The sequence below is a fragment of the Callospermophilus lateralis genome, chromosome 11 (genome assembly GCF_048772815.1).
Source record: "Callospermophilus lateralis isolate mCalLat2 chromosome 11, mCalLat2.hap1, whole genome shotgun sequence".
In the NCBI taxonomy this organism is placed as follows: domain Eukaryota; kingdom Metazoa; phylum Chordata; class Mammalia; order Rodentia; family Sciuridae; genus Callospermophilus; species Callospermophilus lateralis.
The window spans coordinates 31,737,818-31,759,949 of record NC_135315.1 but is presented as its reverse complement, the minus strand read 5'-3'; the positions used below and the strand labels follow the sequence as shown (position 1 = coordinate 31,759,949).

At 50.7% G+C, this 22,132-nt stretch overlaps 1 protein-coding gene across 8 annotated transcripts in view; it reads right to left on the bottom strand.

Moving 5' to 3' along the window:
- Msi2 (musashi RNA binding protein 2) overlaps window positions 1-22,132 on the bottom strand; it is a 367,708-nt gene that overhangs the window by 55,688 nt on the left and 289,888 nt on the right. For all 8 annotated transcript variants that reach the window (XM_076871167.2, XM_076871163.2, XM_076871165.2 and 5 more), the window contains exons 8-9: window positions 18,575-18,657; window positions 2,929-3,043 (exon numbers count right to left, since the gene is read on the bottom strand). In XM_076871167.2, the coding sequence (XP_076727282.1) occupies window positions 2,929-3,043; window positions 18,575-18,657 (198 nt within the window). The remainder of the gene's footprint in view (window positions 1-2,928; window positions 3,044-18,574; window positions 18,658-22,132) is intronic.

Here is a 22,132-nt window from a genome sequence, read left to right as displayed (position 1 = left end):
TTGAGGAGGCTGGGTGGAGGTGCTGGGCTGCCTGGGGATGTGACGGGCCAGCCAGACCCCGAGTGCATTCACCAGATGACTCTTCCTGTACTTTAGCCTGAGCTGGTTCCTGGTCTGGGGACACATTTTGAGACCTCTTAGGAGACCCTGCTCTGCAGGCATCTGGACACCTCATATAGTGGCTGGGAATTCAAGAGGCTCGGGGCTGGTGCTGCCTAGAGTCTAGCATGTGGATCTCTGGATCATCCCTGAGTAGCCATCTTCTGGCAAATTACTTGGGTGGAGGCTGAGGCTGCAGGAAGAGGCTGCAACTGCCACAACAGAAGTCACATAAGTTTTTAACTATGGACTACTGGACTTTATCAAATCCTAGATGCCATGACTAATAAGATACACTTTCACGTATCATTCAGAAAAAAAAGAATGTGCTGGTAATTAAACTGCATGATGCTCTCTTATCACATGGACTACAAATGGGTCCACAGAAGTGTTTAAAATATGGAGGCAAAAACGTGTGTCTTCTAATCACCAAGTTGTAGTAGTATGTACTCAAATTGGGAGCTATTATTAATAAGGTATTAGGGAGCCCTGGGAAATTATTACCCGGGTGAGGGCTGGGGACACAGCTCAGCAGCAGAACAAATGCCTACCATGCACAGGCCCTGGGTTCAACCCCAGCACCCCACCCCAGTCCAGGGTGGGGCCTGCAGTTGGGGAGCACAGACAACCTGCTGGTGAATGCCTCCTGCTCTACCTAGGCTCCCACAATGAAGCCCTGGTGTTTGTCCATGTGGGGACTCAGGCCAGGGTGTCGGTGGAGTGGTGGCTCAGAGTTGGGGAGGATATGGCTGGGCTTTTGCTTTTTATTAGTTACATGAATGGAGCTGGCTCTGCTTGACACCTCTGCTTCTCCCTGAAGAAAAACCAGTGCCTTCTTTTCCAGCATGCTAAGACGGTTAAGTCTCACTTAGGTGGAGCACTGTCTGAAGATCTGGACCCCAGAAAACCCCCTATGCACGCCCTAAGGCCTTTATGCTCATTTCAAATTCAAGACTCCCAAAGTCAGCAGATGGTAATGCCATCAGCTCTTTTTCTCTTAAAGTCTGATTTCAGCGTTGAAAATTAGTACCTCATGTGCAGTGTTTCTGACATATGACATCAGATGAAGACCAAATAAAAATTATTTTTTAAAGCAAGAGCTAAGCAATTTTCATATTGCAACTGGGAAATAGTTCTCACTGATTTTAAAAAATAACAATTACTCTCACATAGCAAATATTTATTTTAGGCTTTTTAACTTTTCCAATCAACAAGTTTTCCTATTTCCATACATTCCTCGACTTACGATGGGGTTACATCCTGACATTGTAAGTTGAACATGTATTGAATACACCTAACCCACTGAACACCCGGGCTTAACAACACAGTATGCGGAGTCTCCACTGTTTCCTAGCCTGACGGACATCGAGGCCGGCCAGAGCTGACACTCACTACTGCCCCCGTCACCTTGACAGATGCCAAGCTCAGCAAAAGAGCAAAGTTCAAAATCTAAAGCATAGTTTCCAAGGATCTATACTGCTTCCTCACCATTGCAAAGTAGAAAATTCCTAAGTCAAGTCATCCTAAGTTGGATACAGTCTTGTGTACCACATCTTTAATTATTGCAGCTTTGTGCTATGTTCTGGTATTTGGTTAAACACCCAAACTCTCATTTCTCTGTATTTATTCTCACCTATTTCTTCTTCCAAAATAAATTTTCAGAATCATCTGGCCAATTTTTTTAGAGAATTATAATAGAATTTTTTCTTGGAAAGTCTGTTAAATCTTAAAAAAATCAATTTCAGAAAAAGTAGCCTCGTGGCCACTTTTAATATTCTCCATGGCATCCCTCTCCATTTTTTCATGGTCATCAAAAAAGCTATACCTGCCATTGTTATTTTCTTAGACAAGGGGATACGGTTCTTTATAAGACCAAGAAAAGTTTTATAAACTTAAAACTAAGACAAGAATGATTTAAACAGCAACAAATCTGAAAATACATAAAGAGCCTATCAAACAATATAGAAGAGGGACTCTAAGCCAAACCAAAGGAAAACCCATTAAAACTAGACCGCTCATGTGCCTGAATGGAATTTTACCATTAACTACCATTTATCCCATTTAATTAGTATTTTCCCGACACACAATAACTTGCACAAAAATACCGTTCTCTCGCCTTGAAATTTCTAATTATTGTTGCGACCCACACCATTACGCATGCCCCGGCTTTCTCCATCTTTCATGCCATTTAAGCGGTGAGATTTTCAATTATCTACGCAGGACGGACAGAGATACCTTTAAGGAAAGGGGCATAATATGCAACTCAATTTCTCTAAAAGCCAGGAGAGATCATTTTTAGTCAGAACAAACACACTTTGTCTTTCATCATTTTTTTTTTTTTTTTTTGCAAATAAAGAGTAAAACAGGCTATTTAAAACATCCATTTAAATGCAAATTTTGATATCCCAAGAGGAAAATGTTAATCATTTAAATAGACAGGATTATCGCCTACCCTCACCACCTCCTCTCCTAAGTTTTAGAAAATGTAGCCTGAGCCCACCAAGCTAAGCCCACCAGGAGCCCAGAGGTCTGAAGAACTCCCGAAGGGAGAGACCTGTTCTCTTTGAGGAAAGGGTGGAATAAAGAGGAGACAGTATCAAGTACCCTATGAGCTGGCTGGGGAAGGAAGACTGACAGGTGAGCTCATCGGATCATCATGATTGTCCCCGAAGGGGAGTGATTATCCTCATTTATATATCAGAAAACAGACTTAGACAGGTAAACTGAGGCTCAGACAGTCTGCCCAACAGATAGGGGACCCAGGTGAGCCTACAGGTCTCCATAGCCCTCCCGGTCCACTGTGACCCCCAGTCACTTGTCTAGACTCACCCAGCATCCCCATGCCAAGCATGAACGCATCCATGGTGTAAGGCAGCCCCCGGGCCCGGCCTCTTGTCCCAGGTGGGAACATGACTTCTTTCGGCTGAGCTTTCTTACATTCTACCTGTTAAACAGAGAGGCGAACAAATGAGATGCAAATGAATTCCACGTAAATGTCAAATGCAGAACCGATCTGGTTACAAGCGAAGTTATTTTTAGTCTTGCTCCTTACTCACTGTAAAAATAGCCTTGCCGAGGTGAGTAAATGGCCTGCAAAATAAATATTTAAGAAAACGCACCACTTGTGCAAATCCTGCTTTGGAAAAACCTACAAGGATGAAATTAGGTTCTGGAAGGGCAGCAAGGACATAAGCTAAAGATACACACACAGGCCAGCTCAGATGGAAGCTTGTGCAGAAAGCATGACAGTTAAGGAGGCCACCAATGGCTGAGGGATATGTCTGTGAGCAAACAGCAATAATCACCAGCCCTCGCGGTCGTTGGGCCCTCTGTACAAATTCCTCTGATGTTTCTTCAGGCCAGGGATCTTCCCATCAAGCCACCCGATTCTCTCTCTTATAAAGTAGAAAGGCCACTCAGTCTTAGCTCTATCTCACAGATCAGAAAGCCAAGCACTGGAAGGCTTAGGTATCCTGCTGAAAGCTATCTCCAGGAGGAGGGGGCCTAGAACCCAGGTCTTTAAAATTTCTAGGTTAGCAATGCTGCCATTTCCATAAAACCCACATCACTGCTCCCCTGAGGGCCGTCATAGAATTAAACACTGATTCTGTTCATCTGGATTACAGGGTCTCTCTCTCTTTTTTTTTTTTCCACCTACACCTTCAAGCAGTTGCTCATCTTTTCTATCTTTTGCCTCTAAAATATTTTATTCCTATAAGTGCACACCCAGAGGTCACTTAATTTAGCAACCTAAACTATACGAATATGACTCGGCAAATATTGCTTTGGCCTGATAAAGTTCCTACACCATTTTACCAGGGCACCTCAGGTCCTTGCTCAGGGCTTACTTGCTCTTTGAGTTTAAGGACAATTTTAACAAGCACTGTTAGCTGGTGATCCCCCCGACTGCTGATGAAGATGGGCTATGGCAGAGGAAGGCAGGGACGCTTATAGCAACAGTAACAGCACGCAGCCTGGCAGTGACAGAAGAAAAAGGAACCAGGAATCTCATTTAAAAAGCAGTCTCGGGCAGGGCACAATGGTGCACACCTGTAATCCCAGAGACTTGGGAGGCTGGGGCAGGAGGATTACAGGTTCAAGGCCAGTTTCAGCAAGTTAGTAAGACCCTGTCTCAAAATAAAAAATATAAAGAGCTGGGGATATAGTTCAGTGGTAGAGCGTCCCTGGGTTCCATCTCCATCAACTCCCTTTCTCCCCCCCACACACAAAAAAGCAGTCTGGGGACATATGGTATAGAAGCAAAAACTACACTTAGTATAAGAGATATGAGGTTTTGCTGTGACTCAGAAGACTGCTATTGCTCAGAGCATGCCTGAGATGTCAAGAGCTAGCTAAACTGTGTGCAGTATATATTGTTTAAAAAAATGGTTCACATGACTAATGACCTATGTGGTTAATACAAAGAGTAATTAAGAGATGATAAGAGATGAGATGAGCATCCAAAAGAGAAATGGGTAAAAGACATGAACAGGAAATTTACAAATTGACAGTGACCACAAGAGTAAAGAAGCACACATTCTCCAAATAAGACTTTTTTTCACCTATCAGATTGGCAGTGATAAAGGACCGTTTGAGTAAGAGATCATGAGGATGGGGAACAGGGATAGGAATTGGAACATATTTTTTTGATACATATCAGAAAATGATACATCAAAACCTATAAATGTACACATTCTTTAACCTAACAATCCTATTTGTAGGAATCTATACTGCACACATGGATGAGGCTGTTCACCAGAAGTAACAGTTATAAAAGTAATTTAAAAAATCTCCCGAAAGTTCTGAAAAAATTGGTCAAGCTGATTTTGGCTCATCCACACTGATAAAAGGCCACACAGCTACAGAAAAGCACACTGGAAAACAGAACGGGTACAGGAAACCCTTAGTTCCAGGCAAACCAGGACAGCTGGTCACCCTAACGGTAAGATGAGATTGATTTGTAACTGAAAATTACTGTGACTTTGTGGACAACAAATAAATGCATATAATGGAGAAAAAAAATACCAAAAAGACATACTGAAGTGTCTCAGGATGGCCTTTTAAATAAAAGTTACCACTGTAAATTTTTTTGGTTATTTATTTTCCAAGTTTTTATAAGATAATGCAATAGCTTGTCACCAATAGGGCTACTAGGGTATTATTGCTGCAAGTAGGGGAACAAGAAGGAAAGGTGATTAAAAATAAATAGATTCACCAGATTGGCTCTTTTAGGTTTCTTTTATAAGCCCAGGGGTGATGATTTACTCCTGGACTCCAGGGATTCAGAGAGAGAAAGGCAGCTGAGGAATCTTATTTGCGTGAACCTGCCCCAGCCTGGGAAGGTGGGCGTGCCCTGCACAGGCAGAGAGATAATTACCTAACGCCAACACCAGGATGGGGAATAATACCGCTAACCAGCTTGCTTCCTAATAGCCCTATCGGTGACAATCTATTCCATTGTCTTATGAAAACCTGCTGCTGGTTCCTAGGCAACCTGATCAACGAAAATTTCAGGTTTATACAATTTTCATTTAGGGAACATAAAGGTTAACTGACTGTAATGGGAGTATTTTAAACAAACCCACCTACTCTTCCTCTCAGTGAACAGGGCTGGCGGCTCTGTTTAATTCTGCTCTATCTTTGCTGGTGTCGCTTTGGGCAGCACTGGCCACAAGAGTTCTGTCAACCACCTGCTGTGTCAACCGTAAGTGCTCCCTGAGGCCAGGGGCCATGGCATACGCACTCTCTGGGGGACCCCCGGCCCTTCCTGGGCATTTGAGCGACAGGGAGAGGCAGCAGTCACAGCAGGGTGCTTGGCCTGAACTGAAGGCTTCTCAAAAGATTTCTCCAGACCAGAAGGCCTGTCCACACAGCCCCCCTCCTCCTAGAGGTCCAGGGAAAATTAATTCAACCACACAGAGGAACTTGTGCCTGGTAGGAGTGAGGCTTTGGGGGACACGATGATGAACAAGGTCAGCCTCTACCTCTGAGAGCACTCATTCTATTGAAAAAGAGCCGGCCCCGGCCTGTCTTGTTCTCCGAAGATGAATGCAAGTATTCACACACTGAACCGCCCCTCGCTACCTCTGGGCTTGTCATTCAGCAGCCCCTGGAGTTAAACCACGTTTGGGTCTTCCTCCCTGGGGAAAAGCCCGAGAACTTGGCATGATGACAGGGGGTAGAGTTGGACACCAACTGGGAGAAACCAGCCGACTCCTGGGCCCTGGTCATGGACTCGGGTCCTCTGGCTATCCACACGTTCCTGATTATCAACTGCTCCAAGCTCAGCAGCTTCGAGCGACCATCGATCATTCTTCCTTGTGGTTCTGAGTTCACTGTGGTCTGTCACGGAGCTGTGGTTGGATGGTGGCCAGGACTGAAGCCAGGGAAAACCTAGACTACGCTGGAAGTCCAAGTGCTGACAGGGGGCACCACCCACGGCTTCTCCAGGGCATGTGGTCCTCTCACAGCGTGGCGGCTAAGAACTGCGAGGGAACGTCCCAAGAACGAGCATTCCGGAACGACTCAGGCAGAAGCTGTAAGGCTCCTCCTAACCTCGACTTGGGATTCACCCCAAGCCACTTCCACCACTCTACTGGTTCCACTGGGCCAGCCTAGATCCCTTGTGGGAGGAAAATGCACAAGGGCATGAATACCCGGAGGCCGAGACAGTAGGTGCCATCTTGGAGACGGCTCTCATATGAGACCAATGAAGGGCTGTGAGCAGGCAGGGCAGGGGACACATGACTTGTACCCTGGTATTCGGCTGTCTGGGTTCTTAGGGCAGTGGGCATGGAGGGCTGCTCTTACCATAGGGAAGAGGGCAGGACATGGTGCTCCCCTTCCCACTGCAGCCCCAGAGCGGCCTGCCAGGCTCCTCACGGTGGCCTGGACTCTTGCTCCAGCTGTCTCCACACCACCAGCTAAGACCCCTCTTTATGGTAGAATGCTCCTAGCACCCACACGGGAAGGAAAAGCACCCTCCCCAGGTGCTTTTCACAGGGCAGCCTTGGTGGCAAAGTCTGGAGGAAGGAACACCTGCAAGTCTAGCCCTGAGTCTCCCCGCAACAACCACTTTTCACAATGGCGGCACTGCCACTGTTTCTATCGGCAACTGAAGACAGCAATGGGATCAGCAGGCAAGAAACGGAGCAGGATCTTCCACAGAGAGTTGTGCTTGTGAGACGCCTCAGAGGCCCCCTTGTGCCCAGCTGCTCACACCAGAAAGACTAGGCCTCCATTTCCAAATCCCACAGCTGGCAAAGCCACAAGACAACCCCACACCAGGGGCGAATGCCAGGGACATGTCAACTCCCCCAGTGTGGGTGGGATTTGTTTAAAAATTTCCTTCTCCTAATCTGCTGCCTTACTTGACAAACTGGCCTTGGAGGGAAGGGAAGGGCCTGGATTCCTTGAATTCCCTGTGGTTATGGTTTTAGGATAGGGACCTAGTGGAAGTCCCTTATCCCTGGATGACCGGGGCTACAGCAAGCTCCTGCAGAGGACACATCAGGGCCTGCTGTGAGCCTGCACCTGTGGTCACTACACCCTTGTGCATGCTGCTTATCTGGGCGAGGGGACCTCTTCCCATCACCATCCAAAGCAACTTAGTAAGGGGCTTCTTGTACTGAGTGCTCTTCACCCGATTCAGCCACTGCTAACACTGGGTCACTTCTGACTTACCATTTGCATACTATGTCTATGTCCATAGCTTGTATTTTTTTCCCATTTGAGAGTAAGTTACACACATCATGGTTTGCATTTCCTATACACGAGGGCATTTTCTTAGGGAACCACAGCTGAGTTATCCATGTCAGGACGATTAATGCTGATATAATAATTTACCCTTTTGTCAATGAACCCAATAATGCCCGTTATAGCTATATATATTCATCTTCTAAAACAGGAAACCAAGGCCCAGATTTCAGACACCTAGCCAATAGTCCAGATCAGTACTTGTGGGGCAGGGCTGGGATTTGAACCCAGGTCTGCCTACACCCATGGCTCATGCTGGGGAGCAAGCCCTGTACTACACCCTCTCCCTGGGGGGATGCTTGGCATTGGCTTTCAGGGAAGGCGCTGGAGCTTCTGAGGGCCTGGCTTCCCTGCAGGCGCTCTGAGTGGCCACTCCTGCCCAAGCAATCTGAAGGCCCTGTAGAGGCAAGCTCACTGCCAGGGTGTGTTTGGGGGAGAGGCGGGTAGTCAGAGAGGAATGCCAAGCCCTGGGAAGTGAAAAGGCTTTTGTCTCTCCTGGTCTCTAGACACATGGCCCCAGTCAGCACACAGCCCCCAGGGGCCGGTGGGAAACCCAAGCGCTGCACCCGTGGCCTTGATGCACCCCCAAGACAAGGAGGCTCTGTCTGGCCTGAAGAGGCCTGTGTTTGCAGCTTCATCTCTCACCGCAAACAGGTCCTGTTAGGAACTATTTGCTCCTCCAGGAAGAGAGGGGCCTATTTCAAAGGATAGAATTCCCCAGTGCTGCAGACATCGACCTTGACCGTCTGGCTGTCTGCTTGAAGGGAAGGGAGGGGAGCAGAGGGCCAGGATTCTTGGGGAGGTGAGGGCTCAGGAGGAGGGTGTCTCCTGGCTTCCAAGGTGGTACCTTCCTTTCACGGCACTTCCAGAGAGATCCAACAGCCCGGCCAGGCCTTGCCCGGGATCAGGCTGCCTCTCCTCTGCAGTCAGCTCTGGCATCCTGCAGGTGAACACTGCTTCTCTGAAGCCCGATGTTGACCGAGATCTCCTCTGGCCATTAGACCTTTAGCTCAGTCCAAGGAGATGGGGAAGGGAAGAGGAGAAGACACCCAAGTGCAAAAACTCGGGACCTTGCCTAGAGTCCAAGGCCAGAGGCAGCAGCGTGCCAGCCTCGCCTCCCGAGACCACACACTGCCATCTGCCCATCTGCCCACCAGCCTCTTGGCAGCCTCGGCCCCTCTTCTTCCCAGTTACTCCCTCTTGCCCTGCTTGTCTATCTCTGAGAGACCCCTCGGAAAGCAAGATTCTTTGTGGGGCTCTTACAGGTTCATTACCAAGATTCAGAGATCTGCCTTCAGGGAACTTGCAGGGCCAGGAAATCACGCCCAAGGTGAGCTCCTTGAACCACTAGGGCGGGCCGGCACTGTGCCTGGCCTAGAGCGCACCGGAGCAGGGCCAGCTACAGAACACTACAGGAGATGAGGGGACCCTGGTTCAACAACTGCTAAGAGTTTCAAGACGGCAACAGCAAAGCCATTAACCAGAACAGTTAGTGGGCACATGCAGCTGCTCAGGTCTCACAACCAGGACGCTGGTCAGGCCAGCAGCAGAGGCAAGGACGGAGCAGCCATGTGAGTGGTGGCACGTGCACAGACATGGCCCCCCAGGAAAGGCACAGAGGGCCTGGGGAAGGAAGGCAGGACCTGAGGCTTTCTTCTTTGCACATGGTACTCCTGCTTGAGATACGTATTGGCCACTACTCTCTGTGTGGCTTTCAGAGTTAGGTCACCTCTTCTCAGTCCTAATGTCTCTCACAACGCTCCAAATCCATCAAGATTCTCTTTCTCTCCCAGGGCCAGAGGCAGGATAAGTTCACAACCAAGTGAGTACAGGGCTTGGGAAGGGCAAGGCCTTGAGACAAAGTCATCGGTTAGGGTGAGGGACGGTGATTTCACTCCTGAAAATCCTGACAGCTACGCTGAGAAGCCCTGGCCCTGGAATCCGGCAGGGGAAGGACATTTAACCATTCTGCAGAACCTCTCCCATGGCACCAGCCCTTCTGCCCTCTGCAAGCTCAGCTGGGCTTCCTAGCTGGCTCTGATGACATCGGAAGGTGAGCGCAAGAGAGTTCTGTGTTTTGTCCCTCTTCTCTCTCCCCAGGCAAGCAAAGCATTGTCCTCGTGACCAGGGACCAGCACTAGACCAAGCACCAATGCCCCTGGTGGGAATGGACCCGAGTCTGTGGAGGAAGAATTACTGTGCACCCAGCAATGGAAATGCCAGCACAGGAGGTGGCGGCGGCCAGCAAGAACATCTGTCTTCAGAGGACACATACCTGTCACAAATAGCCAGGACTCACTAATGACAAGCACCAGGAGTCCTATGGGATTTAGGATCTTGACTCAGCAGGATCCCTCTGGGGAGGAAGGAGCAGAGTTTCCCTGTGTGTGTGTGTATGTATGTAGCATGCGAGACAGCTTAACAGGTTATCTTACACACACACACACACACACACACACACACACACGATGGCCGTCAAGCACAGGGACAGGCACACAGGGTCCTCAAGGAACGTCTTCTACTCTCTGTTCCCTCGCTGCACTGATTTCCTCATCATTAGTCCCTTGTTGACAAGGAAACAAGGCTTGGCAGAGTGACCTGCCCACAGTCACAGGCAAATCCAGGATTCAAATGCGGGTCCCCAACTTCAAAATCTCTGCTCCCTCTTCTGGGTCCTGCCCACTCATTCCCTCCCTGCCCCTGTCTCCCCAGCCTCCAGGCTCAACTGGATGCTATTTCTCCCACAAAACCATCCCCGACTCCAGCTTCCAGAATTAATTTCTCCACCACTTATGGAATTAATTTCATCCACTGTTTCCTCTGCTCAGTGTTTTATTAAAATCAGTGATGGCAAAGTGAAGTAGGTCATAAACTAATAATATTAAGCACCTACTATTTACCAGGCAGGCAGGCTGGGTGTGGACACAGATGGGAACACTGGGGATGTGGCTCTTCCCTGGGGGGTGCTCAGAGTTTGGCAATAGGTAGACAGGAGCTGGTCCCCAACACCGTCCAAGACCCCCCACTAATTGCATCCCCCGCAACCCTGCCCCGAATGGAGGGCAAGCAGGGGCCTCAACCATCATGAAGCAATGTCTCCCAGTGGCCAAGTCCCCCAGCTCTAACTCTGCTGCACCTGCCACCTCCCTGAACTAAGAGCAGCTAACCTCTCTCTCTGCACTCAGCGTTCTCATCTGTAAGTGACAGTGACAGTAGTGCCTATCCCACGGGGCTGTCGGAGCTGGGCCTACACAGCGCTTGCCCTGCACCAAGTTGGCTGAGACATCCCTGACCCTGCTCCACACAGAGCCCAGGTGAGTCTCTCTGAGGGTGATAATGCCAGCTCAGGTGTTCATGCAAATCCAAGAGACAGGAGTGAAAAGGAGAGCAGCTGCCCCTCCCCCATGGCCAGCCTTTGTCCTAACCTCCCCCACCTGCCAGCCAGGTAGTTCCCACACCATGCATCAGCAAGGTGTGCTAAGGGCGCCTTGCAGGCTGCAGTATTTGGGGAAAAAGCTGACGGTGGCAGCAGCAGCTGTTCTCTTTATTCCTGGGCACCTGCAAGGGCGTTTCAAAGTGAAAAGAAATTTCAGCCTCCAGCAGGTGCCCAAATCCTGCCAGGAGAGGAAGTGGGCGTCTACCCCAGCCCATGGTGGGCTTTGCCAGAGACCCTTGCCAGGAGAGCCTCACCCAATTATTTAAAAGAGAGAGAACTTAAGCATCAGACGCGACCCTCCCTGGATGTCAGGTGCAACAGCTGTAAGGAGAGATTTAAGTAAGAATCTGGAATAAAAGTCCTAAGCTATCCGGAAGGGCAGAAGAGAAGGGAGAGCCCCTCCAATGGTCTCTCTGCTCTCCCCTCACAATCCTGGACCTGGGAAGCTAGTGGCATCAAGAGTGCAAAAATCCAGAGGCACAGGACACCCACCCACCGTGGCTTTCTGTGTTGACTTGGCCAGGACTCACACCTGGGCGCCCCTCCCTGCAGGCCAAGTGACTTCTGCCTAAAGAGAGCAAAACGCTCTGACACCCTCCACCCAGCTCCCTCCATCCCTCCTCCAGGGGCCCCAACACACAAATCACTCTGCTCCCATTAACTCCGCCTGTACACAAACAGTCCGCGCCTGCATGCGTGTGTGACGCGTGGGCGCAGGATCTCTCCCTCTCCCACGTAAACACGGGATTCATTTATTAAATGCCTCTCTGGCATTTCCTTTTCTGCCTTCATCCTGCTTGTTTAATATTGCATTTGACATTCTCATTTTATAAATGGCAACAGAAGCAGAATGGATGGCTAAAATTAGCTCACGAGTGAGAGCCACGCTACAAACAGGAGGGTGAACACAGAAGCCCAGTTAATCCCACCCACATCACACACACACACACACACACACACACACACACACCCATCGCTTTGGGGCTGGTTCCCAACAGCGTTCTCGGTCTTCGGGGATGCGGGGGAGCGCTGGTGGGAGCCCAGTCACCCTGCACTCTGCCAGGGGCTGGGGCCCTCGTGCCCACCTGGCCTGGGATGATGACTCCTTCTTCCCAGCACCATAGCACTGAGACCCAGAGGCCAGCTCCGGACTCTCCGCTCATCCTCTGGCCCTCCCTCTCCAGAGCCCTGTCTGAGGCCCAGTCCCCAGGTGTGCCCTGAGCAGCAGAGGGCAGGCCTGAGATCTCCCACCAGGCTTCGCTCCTGGAAGTGCTTTTTCTGGAACTTCCCCAAAGGAGGATGTGGCTGAAGAGCCTGACTCAGCTTGCTGGGATCGAGAAGGTCTCATCTCAGGGCGCTCCTGCTCTGCTCATAGGCACTGACCGTGCCCCCTCCAATTGGGGTATTTGGGACCAGCCCTGCACGCTACTCCCTTCTTACCTGCAAGCACCTCCCTCTCACCCTCCCTCCCAGGGATTCCATATGGGTCCTCTCAGGATGATTCTGAGAACCAGGGTGACCACACTAAACATCTACCCCTTTGGTGGAGAGTGCCTGGCTGTTCCAAACCCTTTACAAGCCCTAAGTCACTGCACTCCCTGAGCCAGGCAGTAACAATGCCCCTTTCTGTAAGAGCAGCTAGAGAGCCTAACTGACAGGAAGTCACCTTGCCCAAGGTCACAAAGTGGCAGTGAACTGAGGGAGGGTTTGTAGCACTCTGTGCCAGCAAGGCCTCTCAGGTGGCAGCACCCTCCTGCTCAGAGCTTAGGGGGCCCTGAGACTTAAGGCACTGAGCTTCCCACAGGCTGCGATCCCAAGCCCTGGTGTCTGTCTGTTTCCCTCTCTTCTTTGCCTCTGTCTAATAAAACACTCTTCAATAGTGAACCTGGCCCCTGGAGACAAGCAGCCCCCGAAACTGGCTGGTTTCCTGCTTGATTGGTTTAGGCCCAGAGTGGCAAACCATGGCCAGCAGGCCAAATTGGGCTGGCTGCCGCCTGTTTTTGTAAATAAGGTTTTATTTGAAGGGAGCCACGCCTGCTCATTTGCATATTGTCTGTGGTTCTGTTTGGTTACAATGGCAGAGTTGAATAGCTGTGCAGGGACCATATGGCACTCAAAGCCTCAAATATTTACTATCTGGCCCTTTACAGAAAGTCTGTTGGCCCCTGGCTTAGGCCAAGTGGAGGTCACTTGCTGTTACCAAGAGGTTTTCAGCACGCCTGACTCTCCCAAGCCTTCCAGATTATAGATGCAGCAACCGAGCAGGCGAGACAGGACCTGAATCAAGGCCTTAGAGGAGCTATAACAGGCAGCAATTCTGTGTTCACAATTTTGCAGAAAAGGAACCAGATGCAGACACGCTGGGGACTCAGGGGTGGTCACAGAATAACCAGATTCAATCTTGGGTTCCAAACCTCTCAGTGCCTCTACATGACCCAGCAGGTCCCAACGAGGGGACAAGGACACGGGCACTTTATCAGGAAGCCAGCCTACAGCTGTGCCTCATACATCGGCGATGCTCAGAGCACTAGACAGGCCTGGGGATCCAGTGCCAGGCCCAGCGAGGCCAGGCTTGCCCCAGCTCCACACTCCCCTCCCTCCCAGCTACCTTCTTTCTGACGCTGGATGAACGATTTATTACCCACAGCTCCCACGTTATCCATCATTAGCAACGATCCTCGCCTGGCGCTTCTCAGACTTTAATGTGCACACAAATCACCAGGGGCTTGTCAGCGAGCAGCTCCTGACTCAGGGGTCTGGGTGGGCCCAGGCCAGCTTCCAGAGGCTGCCAAACTGCTGGGACACGTCCACCTGCTGACCACCAGGGCCAGGTCTCCTTTCATTTAAAGACAGTGGGCCACCAAACTAGTTGTACTCACCAGTTGTTTAGCAAATTTCTGAAAACCTGACCACCTTAAAGGAATAAGAAAAAGGACTAAAGGAATCCTGTAATAGCCCTTCTATGAAGTGAATAAAATCTCTTCCTCATAGTCAGTTGTATCAACCCAGATTTTTTTTAAATATTAGGTTTGCCAAGATGGCAGCAGGGTAGAGCGGGAAAAGCAGAGTCTGGAGCCAGACTGGCATGGGTTCAGATCTAGCACTGCCACTCAGAACTGTCCCACTGTGGCAGTCCCTTCTTCGCTCTGAGCTCTTGTGTCCCCCAGTCAGGGGGAACAGGACCCCTACTCAGGATGCTGTGAGGACAGACAGGAGAGGGCATGGCTCGTACACACTCATCCCTTCTGCTGAACCTAGTCTAGAAGGCTCTACCCAGGCACCTCCCTGACATCGTTTTGGGGAAGGCCATGCCAGGCCTCTGAGGAAACCTGGAGCTGGCTCTTTGTCATTTCCCACCTCCCTCCCTGCAGCTGCCCAGCTCCTTGGAAGATGCCTGAAGGCTGGGCTCTGGCGACTAATCAAGCAAGTGTCCCTGCTGCTCAGGGGCTGTTTCAATCAGGGGGAAACGGCAGGAGGCATTATTAGCTGCACCCGCAATGGGGCTCACAGAGTGGCCAGAGAGGACCGCTCTCAGAGCATCGCTCCATGAGTGCATTTGTGCCTGTTTATTGATAAAGAGCCACATTTGCATTTCCCTCTGGCTGGGGCTGAGTCTCGCTCTCGCAGGGTTGGGCCTTGAGCTCAGGTGGCAGGTAGCTTCCCACCCCTGTCCCTTGCCACTTGCAACTCTGTGGCAGTGGAGGAAGAGGCTGGGAGATCCGTGGCTGACTGGGACCCCTTAAGCCCCCAACTTGGCCCTTCTCCCTAGCCAGGAATCTGGCCCCGAGGGAGCTTGTCTCCTCTGCCCTTCTTCTAGAAGATCAAGGGAAAACAAGGGCCACAATATGGCTGAGGAGGAAAGGAAAGGACACTGATTGGCCATGGGAGGCCCAGAGGCCAACAAGAGGAACTTTAGAGCCTCCTTCAGTCCAGAGATGAAGTATGGCCTTGCAATACACACTTGAGCTCTGGAGTATGGCTTTCGGGCCCTGAATTCTGGGGCTGCCACTTACCGACTGTGTGAGCTTGCAATCTCTCTCTGCCTTGCCTTCCCTATCTGTAAAACGGGGGTCATGACTACATCAGAATGGACATGATCATCAAATAAGATACGTAAAGCAAGTGTTGAGCAGAGTATGTCACCTGGACCCGAAAATTAGCTATCTGTGTGAGTAGGTCACCTGTTGGGTCTTTCTGGACATCCCCCTGCCCCATCCTAGAGACCACACACCTTCTTGAGGCCTGCACAGGGAGTGAGGGGATGAAGTCTTATGATCCCAGCTTCCGGAAGACAGCTATCCTGGGCCTCAGCAAGCAGGAGCACTAGGGCCTGCTCCGGTTGGTTGGATGGTACAGAAAGGCCCTCCATTTTAAAAATGGCTGGGAGACTTACTGACTGGATTAGCCTGGAAATGGCTTCAGTAGCTATGACGTGCCTCACTGTCATGTGAACCCTCACTGAGTCCTTTATTCATTCCACAGTTACTCATCGTCTACCAAGTGCTGGGCACACATGATTGAATTAAAGATCTGGATTCAAGTCCAACCTCTGTGACTCATCAACAATGAGACCTCTCCTTGTAGGAATATGAGAATACCCTCCACTGCAGGATGCTGAGAGGGGCACAGCCACCTGCCAGCCCCTCTAAGACCCAGGGAGATATCGAGGGCTGTAAGAGACTGGCCTTTCCAGTGTCACACACCTTCCTGTGTACCAAACACACTACGAACGTTCCAGCAGCCACCAGGGCTCCTGGCTGGTGGTCTCTGAGTTCTCTGCCTTTCTGGATCTCTCATTTGAATTCTGCCCATAGCAGAGTATAAATGCATTTCCTTTCTTTGGGTCTCAGTAGAAAATTCAAAGCAACTCAGGATGCAGGCTCCTGTACCAATCCCCTTTCAATCCCACCCTTTTTCAGAGGAGGGGGTGCTGGCTGGAGGAAGATCTTTCAGAGACAGGTGACCGGGACGATGGCAAGAGCTCATGTTCATCAAGCCTGTGCCCCGAGACAGGCTGTGTGCAAAACTCTATGTTCATAGCATCTCCAACCTCCAATGACCCAAAGAGGTGGCACTGTTGCCAGCCCTACTTTATTTATGTCCAGTCGCCTACCTCTAAATTTCCCCCCCTTGGGGCCCATAGTTGGTGGAGCTGGGCTGGGGATCGGGATCCTAGTCATTCTGCCCTGCTTCCTCCTCTTTGTCTACTTCCATTTTTGGCTTACCTCTTAAAGAGCATGTACTAGCCCCAGATTCAAAAGAAAACAGAAACTTTTACACCAGACTCACCAGTTACCTGCACCTGCCAAAGTTAACACCCACCTGAGTGGAAGAGTCACTGAATGTGGGCCGAAAAGAAACGGCTGTAAACTTCTCTGGCTTCTCTTGGTCACCTAGGGTTTGCCCTCCACCCCACACTCAGACAACTGTACAGTTTATCACACTAAAACTCAAGACCTATGGTCACTCTCTGGGCAGCCGGGGCCTCAGTTTCTCCACTGGAACAGTGAGGAGGATAAAGTCCTTCCCTATCTGGGTCTCAGGCTCATTTCCAAGCCTGTCAATAGTCGAAGGCTGTATTTGCATTCCAGGTGGCACACAGAGCTGTTCTTCCTGCACTGGGCCTTTCCCGATGAACCGTGAAGTCCTGGCAGGACAGGAAGGGCATCTGCCTGCACTATCTGCTGCTCCTTCTATTCCCTGCTGCCCAGGCAGCCTTCAGCGGAGCCTGTCAGGTACTGCACACAGGTTTACGTCCTCTGTCTCTCTAGTTTTAAAAACAGCAAATAGTGACCTAGTGAGAGAGAAAGGCACCATGGAAAGGCACTGGCATCTGAGGGACAAAGCCTACAAAGGGACCAGGGGTATTATCTCCTCGATCCTGTTTTAAAGCATGCGCTGACGTCTCCAACATGCAGTATGCAAAGAAAGAGTATTTTCATTTCAGATGCATATGATGGCTAGGAACAATATGAACAATATTATTTTAGTGCCCTGGGAAAAAATTAGCAAGTCAAATATTGAATCAGGCCTGTAGCACCACATGCTAAGCAGATTGCTTTGATCTTATCCACACTAAAAGCTCTATTATTGAATTTAAAGTTGGTGAACACACATCAGACCAATATACAAGGCATATCTAAATGTATGTTTCAGAAGCAAGGAATGTTTTGACAAAAGGGAGAAAATACCAAAGTTACAGCGGAGACTGAAACATGAAGTTGCCCTCCCTCTTCTCTCAGGGTTGGAAGCTTTGCTGGCCAACCAAAATGCTGGTGCACCAGAGGACTTGCGGATGGCTCCAGAAACACCTTCTGGAGCTCCCATTTTGTTCCAGAACCAACAAAGAAGGGGTTTCTCACCCCCTACCCAACTTGAAGAGAGGAGCCTGAGATAGCAAATAGGCACACACTGCATGGCATGGCGCCCTCTGGTGGCCACTTCTCTGGGAGGCCTACCTGGATCCCATAGTCCAACCTCCTCCCTCCTCCAGAGGCAGCTGTGGCAGGAAAAGGAACTTCAAAGAGCCAGAGGGAAGGAGGGAAGCAGCTGGTCCTGAAGGCAGACTCAATCTAACTGACCACCAGGGGAGGGGGTGTTAATTACCCAGCTGGGCCCAAAGAGAACTAGTTTGGTAAACTTCCTATCTAGGATATGCTCCTCCACAGACTAGTGTGGAAAGCACATTGTAAACCAGGGGTCAGCCAACTACAACTCACAGGCCACATCCAAGGCCCCTGTCTGTCCTTGCAAGGCCCAAGAGTCAAAATGGTTTCTATGCTTTTAAATGGTTAAAAAAAAAATAGTGTTTGGTGGGCTGGAGATGTAGTTCAGTGGTAGAGAACTTGCCTAGCATATGTGAGGCAGGGGATCAATCCCCAGCACCATGTACACATAAAGAATAAGTAAATAAATAGATAAAACGGTAACATGGGAAACTTCCATGAAATCCAAATCTATAAACAAAGCTTTACTGAAACACAGCTCCACTTATTCACGGGATATACAGCCAATGGGTGCTTCTGTGCCATGACTCAGGGGTGATTAGTTCCAAGAATCGGCTGTGTGGCTGCAGAGCTGAAAACACCACTTGGCCCTTAATAGAAGAGCCCATCCATCCCTGTGCTAAACCACTGCCACCACGCAGAGCTGAATCCTGAGACTCTAGCCAGTCCTTGTGTCCACCCCTGCCTAGCCTGCACACGATGTGGGGTGCAGCCAGGTGGCAAGCGGTGTATGCTGGGGAAGGGGTGTCCCATATCACAGCAATCCCCCCAGACTTACCATTTTATTATTGATTTCATGGAAATGAATCTCACAGACTTTCTCCACAACATCTTCATTCTCAAAAGTGACGAAGCCAAACCCTGAAGGGAAAAAAAAGGAAGAGAGAAAACAAGAGAGGTGGGGTGAGTTGGGCTGGGCAGGCCCTCCGGGGGTGTTTCTCTTGACAGCCTGCAGTCAGCACAGGCTCCTGATGGGGTGGGTGGGCGGGGTCCCTGGGAGGACCTTGAAGTCCAGGCAAGGATTCTAATTTGTACCCAGCTCCCTTCCAACAGCGAGGAAAAGTTAATGATTTCACCCACATGCAGCGGGCACTGTGTGGTTTACATTTGCCCCGAAGCAAACAAGAAATTGACTTGTCTGTTATTTACGGGGGTCAGAGCCCTGCGGCTCTGTGCGCAGAGGCAGGCGGGTGGGCGAACAACGGCAGCCTCGCGGATCACTGCGGGACCACGCTGGCCCTTTCCGGGAGCTGGAATGGTCAGCCCTCGGGTCGGCCTCCAGACGGAGGCGGTTATTTGTCCTTTTCTTCCTGAATTACTTCCTCTAATACCTCATCAGGACATCCTGAGGCCTGGAAGAAACTATTAAAAGTTGCAGGCCTCTGTTCTGCGCAGGCATCCTTTTTCTACTGCCGCTTCAAAAGCGCTGTGGATTTGGGGCAGTTTAAGGCTGTTTGATGCCTGCTGTCAGCCGTCAGCTATCCACTGTATTTACTCGGCTGGAGACCGGCTTTGCTAGACAAGCTGCACTGAAGAATTTTGGCAGGCGACCGCGGCTCAGCATCCTGAGTGTCTCTCTCCACCCTCCTGCCCCTTCCTTTCTTCTCTTCCCACCCCCGACCGCTTTTCCTGCATGCGGCCCCAGCTGTGACCCCACCAGTAAGCACCACGGTCCCACACAGACCCGCATGCAGGGGCGCGCCCTGCAGGGGATGGAATATGCGCAGTGCCGGCACCAACATGGGGAAGGGAACCAGGCAGAGGTGCAGACGCACCAGGGAGCCAGGGGGCCTGGGTTCCAGCTGCGACTGTGCATCCTGTCTCTGGATAACCTGGAGAGCCCCTTCCCCTCTGAGCCTCGCATTATGCACCTGCAAATTTAGGTGGTGGGACTGGACACGAGGTGCCCACACGTTCGGCTCTCTGCTAGGGACTGAATGTGCTCTTGTCCATATGCCTGTCCCTCCCTAACCCCTGGTCCATATGTGGCACTACTTCCCAGTGCCACAGTGTCAGAAGGTGGGGCCTTTGCCAATTGATTCCATCATAAGGACATGAGGATGGAGCCCTCACAAAGAAGCTTAGTGTCCTTATCAAAAGCCGTGAGGGAGCTAGCTTTCTGCCTGCCAAGGGAGGCTCAAGAGAGCCGTCTTCTCTAAGCCAGGAAGTGAGCCCTCGCCAGAACCAGCCATGTTGGTCCCTGATCTTGGAATTCCAGCCTCTAGAACTACTGGGAAACTCCTGCTGTTCGTAAGCCGGGGTCCTCTCATATAGCAGCCCCCACAAGACACTGTCCTCCCCAAGGTTCCAAATCTGGCTGAATGCAATGCTGGACACACCAAACAGGAAGAAAAAAGAAGAAATCAGAATGACTTTTTGTATTATGCTCATAGTGCTTTCTATCCACGAGAAAAACAGATGCTTCCCATTCAACCTGGTACCCAAGGTAGAGAACGCTTCTCCCAAGTCCCTTCTGGCTCACATATCCAACTTCACCACCCCTTGTCAGGAATACGAGGTGCTGATACACAGAGCCCTCACACACAGCTCCTGCAGACCCGTCAAGATTCTTCAGGAAAAGATGAGCCTTCTCTGCTCCCAAACAACATCCAGTAAAACAGAAAGCTGGGACCACCACCCAGAGGCAATCAGGACCTTCAGTGTGTGTGACGGTGGTTACCACCCACCAAACAGTGGGCCAGTGCTCTCAGGGCACACAGCCCAGCTCATGTCACACACAAGATGGACATCCGACCTTCCATAAGGAAGACACAGGCATTCGCTATGGGGGCTCCAAGAGGACAAGTTTCACCCAGCGTCACTGGTAAAAGGTGCGTCCTCAGTTACGTCTGAGGTCTGAGGCAGGCAGGAGATACACAATGGGGTTATATGAAATGAACCCTTCTCCAGGTTCACGCCCACTGCCCTCCTCAACCAGGTCCCTGGAGAGAAAGCCACAGTGCTGCTGTTGGTTCCCCTCTCTGGGTGGTCTTCCTTGGCCTTTGGATACGCCCCACACCCAGAGGCAGCACCCACAGCATTTCCTTTGCTCTCAGGTGTCTGCTCCCCTGCCTCCTTTGAAGGTTCTGAATGACGCTCAGCCCCCCTCCCGGGGTCTGTTTCAGGAAAACTGGGGCCTTAAGACCAGTCTGGGGCAGTCCCACCTAGGGAGGGTGCCCTTCCCTGCATCTCTTTGGTTAAGCCCCTTCCTCCTGGAGCTCAGATCCTAACTAGCCCTAGGAGAAGGGGTGAAGACCCACGTCCTCTGTGGGGAACGGGGGCAGCTCTGCAGAGGGTACAAGAAGAGCCAGCACTAACTCAAGCCCTGGGCAAGGGCAGGGCTGGTGCCTCTTCTTGAGTCCCAGGCCCCTAACAAACACACACTGTGCTGAGTGCATGGCTGACGGAACCATTTCTGTGCCTCCAGGGACAGGGTGTCTTGCCAGTCCGCGTGAGTCACTGCTTTGCCTCCCAACTGATGGAGCCTTCCTCCTCCTGCACTACCTGGCCCACTTCTGTGCCACGTGCTGTTGGGGACACACAGACCAACATGATTCTTCTTGAGCAGTTCACTCTCTAAAAGACTCGTTTCAAGCCGGGTGCTGTGGTGCACGCCTGTAACCCCAGCCAACTCGGGAAGCCGAGGCAGGGGATCACAAGTTCGAGGCTAGCCTGGGCAATTTACCAAGACCCTGTTTCAAAATAAAAAAATAAAAAGGGCTGGGTAAAAGGTGGGTCCTTGCATAGCTCAGTGGGAGAGTGGCCTGGGTTCAATCCCCAGGACTACAACTTCAACAAAACAACCCAAAAAACTTGAGTCAGAGCATCCCTCGGAGAAAGCCTTTCCTAGGATGGACCTCACTCTCGGATATCCCTTACTTCTAGCCCATGGGCCGCATCTGTCTTTGAAAGCCACCCCTCTAGCCTAGTCCCAAACCCAGGTACCTTGCAAATAAAACAAGCCCAAGTGGACCAGTTTTTCAGGGATCTCATTGCTAATCAAGGTGAGTGTAGAGGTTGGAATGTGGCCCTCCAGATAGAGATCCATGTCCCAATCCGTGGCAAGCACGAATGTGACCTTAATTGGAAAAAGGGTTCTTGCAAATGTAACTAAGTTAAGGATCCTGAGAAGAGATTATCCTGGATTTAGGGTGGACCCTGATTTAAATGACAGGTGTCCTCACAAGAGACAGGAGAGGGAGATTTGAGAACAGAGAAGAAGGGCGTGTGAAGGCAGACGTAGGCCAGAATGGGGTGATGCAGCCAGAGACCTAGGCAGAGCTGGAGCCACCAGACAGACACCAGAAGAGGCCAGGAGGGATGGTCTCCCAGAGTT